This window comes from Trichosurus vulpecula, chromosome 9 (genome assembly GCF_011100635.1).
Source record: "Trichosurus vulpecula isolate mTriVul1 chromosome 9, mTriVul1.pri, whole genome shotgun sequence".
Lineage (NCBI taxonomy): Eukaryota > Metazoa > Chordata > Mammalia > Diprotodontia > Phalangeridae > Trichosurus > Trichosurus vulpecula.
Genome location: NC_050581.1, coordinates 185,366,858 through 185,382,819, shown reverse-complemented (window position 1 = coordinate 185,382,819; position 15,962 = coordinate 185,366,858). Strand labels below are relative to the sequence as shown.

The 15,962-nt window shown below is 46.5% G+C and overlaps 1 protein-coding gene across 3 annotated transcripts in view; it reads right to left on the bottom strand.

The window, feature by feature from the left end:
• The window catches only part of ACOX2 (acyl-CoA oxidase 2), a 51,775-nt gene that overhangs the window by 11,441 nt on the left and 24,372 nt on the right, over positions 1-15,962 (bottom strand). For all 3 annotated transcript variants that reach the window (XM_036738459.1, XM_036738458.1, XM_036738457.1), the window contains 6 exons: positions 15,371-15,543; positions 14,769-14,931; positions 13,552-13,742; positions 11,722-11,901; positions 9,773-9,878; positions 3,016-3,233 (listed from right to left, as the gene is read on the bottom strand). In XM_036738459.1, the coding sequence (XP_036594354.1) occupies positions 3,016-3,233; positions 9,773-9,878; positions 11,722-11,901; positions 13,552-13,742; positions 14,769-14,931; positions 15,371-15,543 (1,031 nt within the window). The remainder of the gene's footprint in view (positions 1-3,015; positions 3,234-9,772; positions 9,879-11,721; positions 11,902-13,551; positions 13,743-14,768; positions 14,932-15,370; positions 15,544-15,962) is intronic.

The following is a 15,962-nucleotide window of genomic DNA, read 5'->3' as shown; positions in this document are numbered from 1 at the left end:
TTTCTGGACTTAGAGCAGACACTTGAATCCTTGGCCAGCTGGCCTGTGGTTTATCCCTGGACCCATCCTCAGTGCCCCTCCAGAGCATGGGGCTGCTGGCATAAAAGCTGGACTTTTCTGGAGGAGACTTGTGTGGATCCTAGATCTAGTACCTGGGAGTCCAGCTCATTCATTTTGTAGAGCAGGAGACTAAGGCTTAGAAAGATGAAGTGAGAATTAGCCAAATGGAAAAGGAGGTCCAAAAGACCACTGAAGAAAATACTACCTTAAGAATTAGATTGGAGCAAGTGGAAGCTAGTGACTTGATGAGAAACCAAGATATTATAAAACAGAACCAAAGGAATGAAAAAATGGAAGACAATGTGAAATATCTCATTGGAAAAACCACTGACCTGGAAAACAGATCCAGGAGAGATAATTTAAAAATTATTGGACTGCCTGAAAGCCATGATCAAAAAAAGAGCCTAGGCATCATCTTTCAAGAAATTATCAAGGAGAACTGCCCTGATATTGTAGAGCCAGAGGGTAAAATAGAAATTGAAAGAATCCACTGATCACCTCCTGAAAAAGATCCCCAAAAGAAAACTCAAAGGAATATTGTCGCCAAATTCCAGAGCTCCGAGATCAAGGAGAAAATACTGCAAGCAGCCAGAAAGAAACAATTTGAGTATTGTGGAAACACAATCAGAATAACACAAGATCTAGCAGCTTCTACATTAAGGGATCGAAGGGCTTGGAATATGATATTCCAGAGGTCACTGGAGCTAGGATTAAAACCAAGAATCACCTACCCAGCAAAACTGAGTATCGTGCTGCAAGGCAAAATATGGATTTTCAATAAAATAGAGGACTTTCAAGCTTTCTCAATGAAAAGACCAGAGCTGAATAGAAAATATGACTTTCAAACACAAGAATCAAGAGAAGCATGAGAAGGTAAACAAGGAAGAGAAATCATAAAGGACTTACTAAAGTTGAACTATTTTGTTTACATTCCTACATGGAAAGGTAATGTGTATAATTTATGAGACCTCAGTATTAGGTTAACTGAAGGGAATATACATATTTAGAGATACAGAGGGCACAGAGTGAGTTGAATATGAAGGGATGATATCTAAAAAAATAAAATCAAATTAAGGGATGAGAGAGGAATATATTGAGAGAGGGAGAAAGGGAGAGATAGAATGGGGTAAATTATCTCACACAAAAGTGGCAAGAAAAAGCAGTTCTGTTGGAAGGGAAGAGGGGGCAGGTGAGGGGGAATGAGTGAATCTTGCTCTCATCGGATTTGACTTGAGGAGGGAATAACATACCCACTCAAATGGGTATCTTACTCCACAGGAAAGAAGGAGGAAGGAGATAAAAAAGAGGGGACGATAGAAGGGAGGGCAGATAGGGGGAGGAGGCAATCAAAAACAAACACTTTTGAAAAGGGACAGGGTCAAGGGAGAAAACTGAATAAAGGGGGATAGGATAGGAAGGAGCAAAATACAGTTAGTCTTTCACAATATGAGTATTGTGGAAGGGTTTTGCGTAATGATACACATGTGGCCTATGTTGAATTGCTTGCCTTCTTAGGGAGGGTGGGTGGGGAGGGAAGAGGGGAGAGAATTTGGAACTCAAAGTTTTAAAAACAGATGTTCAAAAAAAAAGTTTTTGCATGCAACTAGGAAATAATATATACAGGCAATGGGGCATAGAAATCTATCTTGCCCTACAAGAAAGTAAGGGAAAAGGGGATGGGGGGAGTGGGGTAACAGAAGGGAGGGCTGACTGGGGAATGGGGTAACCAGAACATATGCCATCTTGGAGTGGGGGGAGGGTAGAAATGGGGAGAAAATTTGTAATTCAAACTTGTGAAAATCAATGCTGAAAACTAAAAATATTAAATAAAAAAAATTAAAAAAAAAAGATGAAGTGATTTGTCCAAGGTCACACAAGTATACACATGATGGACTTGGGATTTATTTGTAAGTGAATTGGGACAGTGACTAAGGTACAAGAAAACAGCAAATAATCCATGCATGGTACCCAAATGGAGTCTGCTCCACATTCCTCCACAATCCATCTTCTCCCTGGCAACAGATATGCCAGCTCTCTCTCTCTCTCTCTCTCTCTCTCTCTCTCTCTCTCTCTCTCTCTCTCTCTCGATCTCTCTCTCTCTCTCTCTCTCTCTCTCGATCTCTCTCTCTCTCTCTCTCCCCCCCCCCCCCTCTCTCTCACACACACACACACACACACACACACACACCCCACAGCTTTTTAAGAAATATTTTTATTTTAGTACAGTCCTTTGCCAATTTCTGATGCTGCTGTCTTTTTAGCAGAGCTCGCTGATATCAAATTTCCACCTAGGCCACTTTCCTTGTATTGGGAAATGACAGAAGGCCTAGACTTGTGCTCTCATTGGTCTAGGGAACTCCCTCCCCTAATGCAGGAGGGCAGCTTATGGTCTTAGCTGCCCAGACCACTAAAAGGTTAAGTGATTTGCTCAGTCACACAGTATGTGTGGCTTTCAAGCAATGCTGTCTTCCCATTACACAGTGTAAAATATCTCTTTAAAGTCAAGTCTAGAATAGCTTGGGTCTTTAACATTCCTCCCCCCAGGAATCCAACTTGCTACCTTAATGAAATCTTTGTTTCCTGGAATCAGCCCGTTGTACCATGTACCACATCTCCCTTTCTCCCCCTTCTCCTGCCCTCCCCCCAGCTAACATGTATAGGCTAATGCAGTCCTTCTCTTTCCCTTCCTTTCAAATTTGGCAAAACACAAACTAAATTAAAATATCCTCTTACTAATCCTGTTTTGGAAGCACGTTGGAATTTGATGGTGATACATATCAATGGGATAACATGTAAAACTGCTTTGCAAACCACTAAGTGCTATCTAAATGCTAGCTGTTATTATTGGCAGTAATAATAATAAAAAATTAAATATCATAAAGGAATAGGTACCAATATCCTGCTGGCTGCCTCTCACTTCCTACTCCAGGGATGTTCTCAGGATTAATCGCTTACCGGATCAGAGAAAGGAGGTCCAAATAGGTCGCTGTGGCTAGGTCTGCTTGGGCCCCAGACATGTAGCCATCATGTAGGAAGTCACCCAGATTAGACAGAAGGCCGTGTAGGGCATACAGGTCACAGAGCCGTTTAATTACGTGGTAGATCTCTGGTTCGTTTTCAAGTTTTCTTAGAGAGTCCACAAAAGTTTTTACAGTGAAGTGGTAGCAGTGAGCCTAGGAAAGATGCAGCTGTGTGAACCTTTGTTGCCCAATCCAGAATGCCCTTTGACCAAAGCAAAGAGCTGGGAGGAAAGAAGTGTTTTCTGCTCAGAAGTGCACAGTGGTCTTAGCTGGAAGGGGGCTCAGGGACCGCCTGGGCCAGCAGGGTTGGAAGCTGCCATCTCTGAACAGGCTTGTTAAAGTGTTTGGATAACTGCATTTCACTGTGTGCTTTCCTTTGTAATCTTGGGTACTTTATTCTCTGTATGTAAAAGCATTATTCTCAAGGGGTCCCATAGGCTTCAACTGCCCAAGGGCCCATGACAAAAAGATGATGAAACTCCGATCTAGGCCCCCCTAGGCCAGAGCAGGAGGGAATAGGTCTCTGCAAGGTCTGCAACATGGCTGGGGAACCCGTGGCCTTGAGGTCACATGTGGTCTTCTAGATCCCCTTAAAGCCACACTTAAGGATCTAGAAGACCACATGTGGCCTCAAGGCTGCAGGTTCCTCACCCCTGGTCTACAATAAGTGGTTCTGTGGCCTTTGCTTTGAGACTTTGGGCAGGGGGTGGGGTGGGGGGTGGTGGGAGCTCACTGCCTTCTGAGGCAGCTGTGTCCTTTTGGATGGCTCCAATTATTAGGCAGTTTGTTTTTTGTAAATATAAGGAGAAAGCTGTGTCCTTGTAACCTCTACCTACTGTTCTTAATTCTCCCCTCCAGGGCTCAGCTGAGCAAGTCTAATCTATCTTCCCCATGATAATCTTTCCAATGCCTGAAGACAGTGGTTCTGTCACCACTTAATATAAACATTGCTAGACTTAACTGGTCCTCATCTGGGATGGTCTTTAGTCCCTTCACCATCCTGCTTATACTCTACTGGACACATTCCAGTTTCCCAACGTCCTCTTTAAAATATGGTGCCCAGAACCAAACAAAATACCTCAGATGTGGCAGAGTATAGTGGGATTGTTATAGAACCAAAGAATTTTAGTGTTGGAAGAGCCCTCTGGGCCCATTTGGTCTGACTAGATGGCCAGGCCCCTACAGCATGCCTGACAAATTGTTATCTAGCATCTACAGGAAGGCTTCCAGAGAGAAGGAACCCACCACTTCCCAGGGCAGTGCATCCTGCTTTGGAGGCTCTGATTATTAGGGAACCCAAGCCCGAATATGCCTCTTTGTGGCTTCCACTCATGCCTCCTGGTTCTGTCCTCTTGGAACCAAGGAAAACAAGAATAATCCCTCTTCTGTATGACAGTCCTTCAAATGTTTGAATACAGGTATTGTGTCCCCTTTTCTTCTCCAGGCCAAACATCCCCAATTCCTTAAACTGAACCTCTCATGATATGGACTTAAGGCCCTGGTTTTGGGCCTGGAGTCCTTCTCTGGCTCATCAATCTATCAGTTTCTTGCTTCTGGACACCACTTCTCTTAGTACAACCCAAAATCACATTAGCTGATCAATGTGAATTTTTTTTTCATTTTGTTTTATTTTCAATTAATAAGCATGTTTTCTCTATCTCCCCTCCCCCCTCTGTAATTCCCTTTACATCAACTGAACATCATTAACACAAACAAGAAGAAGAGGAAGAAGAAGGAAAAGCTCGGTAGTAAATATGCCTGGTCAAGCAAAGAAAATTCCTGAATTGATTCTGCCCCCAAAATGGATGTCTTATCCTTTATCTTTGAACCCATCGTCTCTGTTAGGAAGTGAGTAGCATCGTCTCTGGAGTCTCGGTCGGTCATTGTGTTTATTAGATTTCCTAAGTTGTTTAAAGTTGTTTGTCTTTAAAAAGTCTTGGTTATTACATAAAATTGTTCCTGGTCCTGTTCACTTTATTCTTCATTAGTTTGTTCAGCTCTTTCTAGGTTTCTCTGGTGCTGCACCTTTTGCCATTTCTTTGGACACAGCGGTATTCCATTACATGCAGATGCCGTAATTTGTTTGGCTATTCCCGATCGATGGGTGCCCTACTAGTTTCTGGTTCTTTGCTACTACAAAAGAGCTGCCATAAATATTTTTGTATGTAAGGTCCCTTCTTTCTTTGATCTCTTTAGGGCATAAACTTAGTGGGTCACAGGGCAATGCACAGTGGAGTGATTTTGAGGTGCAGTTCCAAATTATTTTCCAAAATGGCCAGGCCAACTCAGAGCTCCACCAAGTGCATTAATATGCCTGTTTTCCCACAGCCACTCCAACATTTGTTATTTTCCTTTTTTGGTCATCTTTGCCTATCTGATGAATGTGAAGTGGAACCTCAGAGATGCTTAATCGATCAACGTCAATTAGAAGGGAGGTCTATGAGTGTTCCTGGGATCCATCTTTGATTCTGTACTGATACACGTTTGTTATCAATGCTTTGGCCTACCAAATTTGCAGATGACACAAAACTGGAAGGGGCAGCTCATATGTTGGGTGACAGACTCAGGATCCCCAAAGATCTTGAACACCGGACCAAACACTGGACCTGATAGGAATCCTTGTAAAGCTCCACACTTGAGTTTAAAAAACGAAAAGTACAATATGGGGGAGTACAAGATGCCTTTCACAGGAAAAAGGTCTGGAGGTCTTAGAGGATCGCAAGCTGAATACAAATCAGCAGTATGATACATCATCCAAAAAAACCTCTCAGTCATCTCATCCGTTGCTGCGGGCTCAATTATCTCCACAGAGATGAGATCCAGCCTTCATCTCTCTCTCAAATTCTAGGCCTATTTCGACAAGACTTCTCCCTGGATGTCCCACCAGCATCTCAATCTCAACATGTCTGAGATTATATTTTTCCTCCCAGACTTAATCCTCCTCCTCATTGTCCCTGTTTCTGCTAAGGACACTGCCCATCCTTCCGGTCACCCAGGTCTGTGACCTCCGAGCCGTCTATGACTCCTAGCTTGGCTTCATTTCCTGTGTCCAGTCAGTCGCCGTGTCTTGTTCATCCTACCTCAAAACCTCTGTCTCCCATCGCAGCTGCCCCCTTAGCAGGCCTTCATCACCTCTGCTTCTGGCCTCTCCCTCCCGCCACCTTGCACACAGCTGCCTCAATCCTGTTTGCAAGCATCTGCTCAGGCTCTTTAGTGGCCCCCTCTAGCCCTCAGGATAAAACACAAACTTCTCAGCTTGTTATTTCAAGCCTTTCACAATCTGGCTCCAGACAATGTTTCTAGACTCCTTTCACATTTCTCACATTCCCACACTTTATATTCCAGCCAAATTATCTGTTCAGCCAAACTGCCGCTTCCCCACCTGACATCCCAACTCTCTGCTTTTGTACACAGTCTGTCTGCCGTAGCTGGGATGCTCCTCTGTGCCTCTGTCTGCTAGAACCCTGTGCTTCCAGGCAGAGTTCAGGTGCTGCTTCTTGCACAAGGCCTTTTCTGATCCCCCTAGTTGTTCCTGCTCTTGTACCCCCACCATATTGCTTTTTTTAAAACCATATTGTATCCCCTAGTAGAATGTAAGCTCTTCGAGGGTGAGTTCTATCGCATTTCTATCTTTGTCTTCTCAGTGTCCAGCACGGTGCCTGGTGCGTAGTAGGCACTGATTAAATGTTTACTGTGGAGATCGTACTGAAGGGTGTGATAGCATTGTTTCTGGGGGGTCTTGCTTTCCACTGTCGGTTGCTTCACGTGTAATTTGCGATTTTTCACTAGTCATCTCTACATTGGTTGTCTCTCTGTGTTTCTTTGATGGCTTCGATCTCAGATGCTTGTAGTGTGGGGTGGGTGGGGGGTCCATTATGTTCGCATGACCAGGTTTTGTCTCAAATGGTGCTTCTAATAGTGAGTGCTCCTCCTGAAATGTCCGCTCAGGTTGCAAAGACAATTTGCATGAAGCACGTATTTTCGTTGCAGACAAAATGAGTGAAACCCAAATAGTTGTCTGAATGGGATTCGGGTCTCGGACTTACACCTAGCTATATTACCACACCATGTGGTCATGCTGGTATCGGATAAACTGAGTCACAGGTCACAGTTTGGAAGGACGTGAATCATTGTTTTGAGGACGAGGCATCTTAGTTAAGGCCAGGTGTTGAACTCTTCCCTGACTACAGGCCAGGTTACAACAGCTTGCTGCGACACCCGCTGGGGTGGGAAGATGGTCAGTGTGCATTTGTGACTTTCTTCAGACCCACCCCCCCCTACATATCTGGGCAGGAAACTTGAACCTTTAACTTTCCATCAGATTTTCGGGAGCGCGATTCTACTGGCAGAGTTCAACAACTTTCGATCCGTGATTTCAATCACAGCAAAATTGCCTCTGCATTTATTCCCGCTACCTCCTGAAACCATGGTGCGTATCCTGAAGTAGAAGAGGAGGGGAGGATGATGTCTGCAGGTGAAGAATCTTGTCCTATAAAGTCGTAGCCAAAATGTGGGTGGTGTGCACTGATGTGCTGCTCTGCGAAAGGAACAGTTTTGAGAAGAAAGCTCTTGGGAAAGGGTCTTCATCAAGTAGGTCTTCATTCCTGAGAGACCCAGCTCAGCTTTCTTTGTTTTACTCAGTGGTCCCAGGTTTAAGAAACCGTTTTTGTTGAGAACTAGTGAGGAGGCTCCTTGGTTCCTCCACTTAGTTTCTCTCTGTCTCTCTGTGTCTCTTGTCTGTCTCTTCTCTCTCTTTGTCTCTGTCTTTCTTTTCTCCCTTTGTGTCTCTCTTCTCTCCCTCTCTCTTTTCTCTTTCTATGTCTCTGTCTCTCTGTGTCTCTGTCTGTCTCTTCTCTCTCTTTGTCTCTTTCTTTTCTCCCTTTGTGTCTCTCTTCTCTCCCTCTCTCTTTGTCTCTCTCTCTTTTCTCTTTCTATGTCTCTGTCTCTCTTCTCTGTCTCTTTTTTTGTGTGTCTGTCTCTCATAGTTGTAATGAGCGTTTACATTTGAACAGTAATTTACACTTCAACTTTCCAAGACTCTCCCACGTTTCTGATTGCCTTTGATCTAGGTTACCTTGGGGTAGCCATCCATCTGTCTGGTGGGCCTAGGGTTTATTCTTCTGAGCTCTTCTGCTCTGTCCGAGCTCCTGCCTACCAAAGACAATACCATTTTTGAACAACAGGATCTATGCTGCCTATGGAAGGAAATGGTGCTGATGTGCCACTAGGTGGCACTATCTACTCAAGTCTGCCATGTCTCACCCTGTCAAAGGACCTTCCAAGCCTTCTTAGGGAGCCTCACAATCCTTGCTGTCAGCAGGATTCTAGTTTCTGCTCTGTGTAGGATTCTCAGGTCTTTTTAGGTTGCTGAATCTTCAACAACCCCATAGCAACCTCAGTGTCATCCTCAGCTCCTCCCCCCTCTCTTACTGCCCTCTCCCCATATTCAGTCTGTCAGTTCTCCCATCATAGAATCCTCTTCTCTCTGCTGACCTTGCTACCACCCTGGTGGAGACCTTCATCCCCTGCTTACTGGCTGATCTCTCTCCTCGAGTTTCTCTGCACTCCAGACCATCTTCCCTCAACTGTCAAAGTGATCTTCCTAAGACAAACCTGACCATGTCACCTCCCTACTCAATAAACTCCACCGTCTCCCTCTTCTATAATCAAATAAAAAAAACCCTTGGTTTGACTTTTTAAACCCTCCACAGCCTGGCCCCTTCCTGCCTTTGCTGTCTTCCTCCTCACTCCCTTCCCCGTCCTCTGATTCAGTGCCACTGGCCTCCTTGTACCTACTTCATCTCCCAGCTCTGGGTATGTGCTCTGGCTGGCCCTCATGCATGGAACGGAACACTTGCCATCCTCACCTCTGCCCCTTGGCTTTCCTGGCTTCCTTCAAACCTAAGCTAAAGTCCTGCTTTCTGAAAGAAGCCTGTCCTGATCCCTCATGTTAGTGCTTTCCCTCAGAGAGTCCTTCTAAGTGGCCCTGGCCGTGTCTCATTTGTATGCAGTTGTGTGCATGTTTTCTCCCTAATTAGACCATCTAGTAAGCTCCATGAAGGCAGGGACTTGTCTTTCACCCTTCTTTAAATTCCCAGTGCTTAGCACAGTGCCTGGCACATAGTAGGTGCTTCATAAATGCTCATTGCCCTTTATCTTCCAGACATTGGCAAGGGGGGAGGAGGAGACCCTTTTCCAAAAACGCAGAAGGCCAAAGTAGTATATCCATGAAATTCAATGAGACACCATCAGGATACAGGAGGAGGCCGTAAGGGAAAGGCATCTGGACCATAGATCCTTGCTCTTCTGTCCCTTTGAAGTGAAGTCTTTAAACAGCCAGGACCAAATAGAGCTGTAGTGTTAAGCTGTATCATAAATCCAGAGCAATCTCACTGGTTCTTTAATTAAAATATGGAATACTGAAGCCTTGGGAGTAAAATGAGGGCAGTAGTGAAATGATGATGAGGAGGTGATGATGGCAGAGAGTTGATGACATTTTTCCCTCTCCTGAATGTAGTCGTAGGTGGGGGAGAGAGAGAGAGAGAGAGAGAGAGAGAGAGAGAGACAGAGAGAGAGAGAGAGACAGAGAGACAGAGAGAGAGACAGAGACAGAGAGAGACAGAGAGAGAGACAGAGACAGAGAGAGACAGAGATCTGTCATGTCATCATTCATTAGCCAGTAAAGGACTTACTTTGGCTGCCTGGACGAGCAGGATGGTGGTCTGGTTCCATGCTACATGCTGGTCAGTCCCTGAGCTGGTCAAATCATGTAGTTTATGAGCTGAGTTCCTTATAAGCCTGCAGAAGGTAAAAACAAAGACTATACAGCAGCATTCATTCATCAGTCCTTTTTCTGTTGGGCCATGTGCACGTGGGTCTCTGGCCTATGACAGAGCCCTGTTTCCTGGTACTTGGAACGTGAAACCCTGGCTCGCCTAGGAGACCAGCTTTATCCTTGGCCTCTTTTTGTGTTAGGTTAAGTTTGTATGGGGCATCTCACTTTCAAGGACACAGGTTCCACACAACTGAACTCAACAAGCATTTGTGAAGCCCTTGGTACGTACCAAGTACTGGGCACACAAGAACCAGAACCAAGACAGGCTGTACCTCAAGGCCCCGCCGTTCTGCTCCGTTATCTGTTACCTCCAGGATCAGATGTCAAATCCTCTGCTCAGCTTCTAAGGCCCTTCCTGTCCTGGGCATATGCACACACACACGTACACATATATATATATGTGCATATATGTATGGATGTATGCATATGTACATGCACGTACTTCCATAGCTTCTCAAACTTGGGTATGATAACTTTTCTTAGAACTTATTTCAGCGCACCCCTTTTTCAGACCTGGCACCCCACTGTTTCTTCATTGGTAAGTTCATCATGACCTCAGTGCATCGGTAACACTGGCTTAACACGGACAGACCGGTCTGCTTAGTTAGTTTGGTTCCTGTACATATGCCTGTTCTTAGTGGGCATAACTATGCAATGTTACAGGTTAATTTTCTCTTATCCTTACAAAGTGTCCGTTATTTATCCCGTATATAATACATTCAGAGTCGTTTGCATGTTGTCTCCCCCATTAGATTGTAAGCTCCTTGAGGGCAGGGCTCGTTTTTGTCTTTTTTAATATGTGCACTGCTTAGCAGAGTGCTTGGCACACAGTTGGCACTTAATAAATGCTTGTTGACTTGACTCAACTTGGTGAAAGAAAATCAGCATCATTAGAAGGTTCTAGGGTGAATGTTTTTCAACCTGCCTGTCCTGCCCACCCTGCCCATGGTCAGAAGGGTTCTAGGCCTCTGCCTTTCACTCAGTGAACAAGCCCACCTGACTGGCAGGGCCTAGGGAGGAGGTAACCCTGCTGACCCCGGCCCTGACTGCCAGGATAGTGGTGCCTGGGGTCGGTCAATCCTGGCAGCTTCCAGAAATGACTGAGCCTTTGGGGAGAAGAGTCAGCAGACAGGTGACTGACTGGCCCTCTGAAAACCCTGCCAGGCGTTGGCTTCTAGACTTGGTCTGGACCTGCCCCCACTTCCCTCAGCCTCCTCTCCACCGGCTGCTTGTGTTGCTCCTCTGAGCCCCTGGAGCTCGGCACTTTGCAGAGACTGGTACCAACCTGGCCTGGCTCTCTGGCTTCTGTTTGCTCTCTTCTTAACTTAGAATCTTCCTTCTCCCAGGCAGGGTTTGACCTTTCCAGGCCGGTGTTTGTCTAATCACTAACATATGTGGGCCTAGCCTCAGGCAGGATATGACACGCAGCCTGATTACTTAAGGCTCTTTAAAGGTTTTTGTATTACAGTTCTCTCTCTTCCCCCCTCTCCCTCCTTTTCTGCCCCTCTTTATCTCTGCCTTTCTCCTCTCTGTGTCTCTGCTCTTTCTCTGTCTCTCTTCCTGTCTCTCTCCCTCCCCATCCCTCTCCCTGTCTCTGCCTCCCTTTCTCCCTTCTCTGTCTCTCTTTCTCTCCCCCTTCCCCCCTTGCCCTCTCCCTCTCCTTCTCCATCTCTCTCCCTCTTCTCTTCTCTCATCATGGATGTACTTCTTCAGATCGGTCTAACCCAAAGGGAACCTTGTACAATGAAAGAAGGAAAAGCCATCTGTCCCCTCCTGTGTGGTGAGAGTCTTCTGCATCTCACTGACCTGGCTGCTACATGTGCATAGGCTTCAATGTAGATGGCTGGGCTGAGGAAGTCTGCTGCCTTCTGCGCCAGACACCTGTCTGTCCAAGTTGAAGTGAGATATCGGATGGACTGAGGAAGGGTTGTCTGCAGCAGGGAGCCTTGGGAAGGCTGAGCCTGTAGATAGCTCTTCACCAGATACCTGAAGGAAATGTCAAGTGAGTAGGTGGTCTGGTTCCTCGTTAGTCACTCAGCAACCATCTGGCTTGTGTCTAGAAGCATCCCTTTGGATGGGGCTCTTAAGATTCACTAGAAATACAACTGGGGGCCAAGAGCCAAGGAGAGAGCCTTGGATCTCTTCCCAGTTTCCCACCTGATGTGGGTAGAGTTGCCATTGCTCATCCCCCGATGTTAAATGCAGTGTGAGCCCCTGGATTCTGAGACTCTGCGTAAAGGTCTGCTGGTGCTGGGAAACCCTAGTCCCAGGACACCATTCTACTCTGGGGCTGCTTCATTTGGTGGGAATATTCTGCCTCTGCAACTTCTGTTCATTGTTCCTAGTTCTGGCCTGTCCTGTCAAGCAGATAAAGCCTAATTCCTCTACCACATACTTGAAGACAGCGATTGTGCCCTTGGAGCCTTTCTCCTCCAGGTTAAAAACCTCCCTCACTTTCCTTATCTGAAAAATGGGGCAATGATTCTCCCACACAGGGCTGTTGTGAGGATTAATCGAGATAACATTTGTAGTTTTCTATAAACTCGGAAGTGCTTTACAAATGTTAGCTCTTATGATATGACAGGGTTTCAAGTTGTCTCAGCCATCCTGGTCATCCTTCTCTGCATGTGACTCATTTTGTCAGTATCTTTGGTAAAATGTGCTCAGAACTGAACACAATATTCCAGATGTGCTCTGACCCAAGCAGAGCCCGCTGAGATCGACCCTTGTCTGATTCTGTTTGCTGGGCTTCCATTGATGTAGTCTAAGACCACCCAGATGAGCTCTTCTGGGTGTTGTGTTAGGCTGCTGACTTAAGCACCCCCCCCCCCCCCCGATCTCTTTGCCACGGAAGAGCCAAGCTGACTCTGTCTTGTAGAAGAAAAGAATTAAATCACATTTGCAAAAACTTGTAAAATTGGGATCAAGCCTCCCTCAAATCAGCATGAATTTGTGAGCTCAAATCGTACCTCCCTTAAAGCAAAAGAGGGAAGCCGAATCCGCCTAGGAATCTCTAGTCACTGTTACTAAGGTCTGTGAGGCTGAGCCTGTCCCCAGGTCCCTCAGTGACCACTACAGACGGGAAACAACATGGCGTCCAATGCCGGTAGATGCGCATGTTGCTGCAGCCCAGTGAGCATCAGAACAATGAGGTTGTGCCAGCTGGACATCATCCGTCAGTAGTACAGTGCCCTGGAAAAACCTGGGTTCAAATCCGGGCTCTGACCACGTCTAGTTGGGTGACTGTGGCCAAGGTGCTTTCCTTGTCTGGGCCTCAATTTTCTCACATGTCAAATGAGTTAAGATGACTAAGATTTCTTTCTGCTTTGAATCTCTGAACTCTATGTAAGCTTCAGAAAGCCACTTATTCATCCTCTTTGGGGCCTTGGTTTTTTCATCTGTAAAATGAAAGGATTAGAGTAGATTATTTCCAGGGCCCCTTCCAGCTCCAAAATCTATAATTCCAGGGAGTTGCCATCACAACTGTTCCCCAGGGGAGGGGGGTGGGGAGGTTCCCTTCTAATGCAGGGATATATTTTGGAGGGGCTTCAAAGAAGCCCAGTGACATTCCTGGGAAGGCGGCCAGAGATGTCCAGCTCCTAGGGTAATCGGCCTGTGAATGGATTTCAGGCATACCTGGCTGTCTGCAGGTACATCACAGTGTTTTCTCCTTCATAGGTACAGGAGGCTGTTACTTTTGTGACCAGGGAGGGCAGTCCACTCAGCAGGGAGTAGCCGTGCCCACCACAGGCTCTCCGACAGACCTCAGCCCCCAGGATGCTGTGGTCTGACAGCATGGCCTTCATTCCTGCACTGAGCACATGGAGCTGTGAAGAGAAACAGACAAGACTCATCAGGGGAGGAGTGAGCTGGGGGTGGGGGGTTCAGTGAGAGGGAGAATGAGGGAAAACTCTTAAATTCAACTTTTCTGTCCAAACATTGCTTCTTCCGGGGATGCAAAATACAATCATTCTTGATAACCATGGCAAAAACCCAAAGTGGGTATATCTAGAAATGAGAAGGAGCAATACTGCCTTGGATGAAACCCATTATAATCAGTAACTTCTTAATTCTTGGCAATGATGTGACTATATTTTGCACCCCAAGAAGCAATCTTTGCAGAAAAAGTTGAATATAAGAGTTTCCCCCATAGTCATTCTCCCTCTCACTGCACTGCCACTGCAAGGGCCCAGTATTATGCCAGGCATGCAATATGTACTTAATAAATGCTTACTGAAGAATGAATGAATGGAGCTGCCACCTGGAGAGGCTTGGCCACCTTGCCAAGGCAACAGGTGACGTCTGATTCAGGGATCTGGTCCCCACTGCCCTCCACTGAGGAGCTGGATAATAGGGTGTGAATATCACTGGGTTCAAATCCTGCTTCTGATACTTCTTACTAATGTCCCTTCCCTTCCCAAGTCCCTTCCACATCTAGAACCAAGATGCTGCGAGGTCTGCCTGCCTCCATTGTAATGTCCTGTCCCTCTCTCTGTTCTTCTCCAAGATCTCACTGCCCCTTGTCTGCACTGCCAGTGGAGCCTCCTGATCGGTCTGGCCAGTGACCATTTTGTTCTAAAACTGTGAGCTCCTTGAGGGTAGGCGGGCAGGGACAGTGTTTTGTCTTCCTTTGTGGCCTCAATGAAAGAAAAAGACAGAGAGAGGAAGTGGGGCTGGAGACCCAGAGGGCAGGGGAGAGAGCTGGAAGGGAGCCCAGAGCCATGTCTGGGAAGCACGTACTCTGTACTAACTTGACCTTTGATTCTTGGGAGATGGCATGAGCTGGAAGGAGAGAGGAGAGCCTTTGGAGGCTAGGCCTGTGTGGAAGAAGGGAATGCCCCTCCCCCCATTACCTCTGGCAGGCTGACGGCATTTCCGTTGAGTATCTCTTGGTAGGATTTCTTGAAGAATTCATTGATGCTTTTATCTATGAAATGGAAGGCGTAGGCCCTGGCCAGCTGGGGAAACAGCTTCTCTTGCTGAGTTTGATAGTCAAGAATTTTCACCTCTGGCTCACTGGGAGAATGGGAGGAGGAGGAGAGATTATATAACCGCTTATGAAACTGGGGCCCTTGTGACTGAGGCTGTCCCCTGTCCAGCCCCCGTCTCACACCTGCCTCCAAGAGCTGGCTGTAAACAGAAGGGTCATGAAATCACAGATCTTGACTGGTCAGAAGCTATCTGGTCCTGCTGACAATTGAAGAAACTGAGGAGGCCAAAAGAGAATAAGTGACTTTCTCAGTTCAGACAGGGCAGGATTTGAAGTCAGGACCTCTGACTTAGAAAAAGTGTTATTTATTTCCATTGCTACACAATGCTTCACTTATCAGAATCTGGCTAAACTGGGCCATTTTGTGAATTACTGGAGGTAGTCTAGACCTTCCCTAACCCTACCCTAGAAGAGCTCAGTCCTACCAACTGGGTGAGGGGACGGGTAGGAGCAGCACTCCCATACCTGGGCTTGATCTTAGACTGGCGCCGGACGACGGAGTAGCGGGTGGCAATGACGCATGCCTTCATCAGGGCAGAGATGACCTCGCTGGGCAGCATCTGGACCCGGACCACGATCATGCTGAAGTAATTGCTTTGGGGGGTGCCCTGCTTCACATAGGTACCGTCCGGTAAAACCTGGGGGTGAGATGGAGAGAATGAGGGACTCTGGGCACTGGGGGCTCAGGAACAGGACAAGAAGGGCACCCCCATAGAATCTGGGGGTGTCAGGGTTGTAAAGGACCTGAGGTCAAGCTGCTGCTCTTACAAATGGAGAGACCAGAGCATGTGGTCCCCCTCTGCCTCTTGTTTCTGCCAGCTTTAGAACTGGAAAGGACTTGGGAGGACAACCAGTGGAAACTGAGGCTCAGAGATGTCCAGTGACTTACCCAAAGTCACAAAGGCAGTATGGAGTGGAGCCAGAATTTGAATACAGGGCCTCTCTGTTCTCCCTGCCCTCAGCGGGCTTATATTCTTTGGGAGATGAAGCTGAGACATGACTATGAAGCGGTAAGCTTATTTTCTTAAACAAGCAAACCCATCCCATTCATGCATCC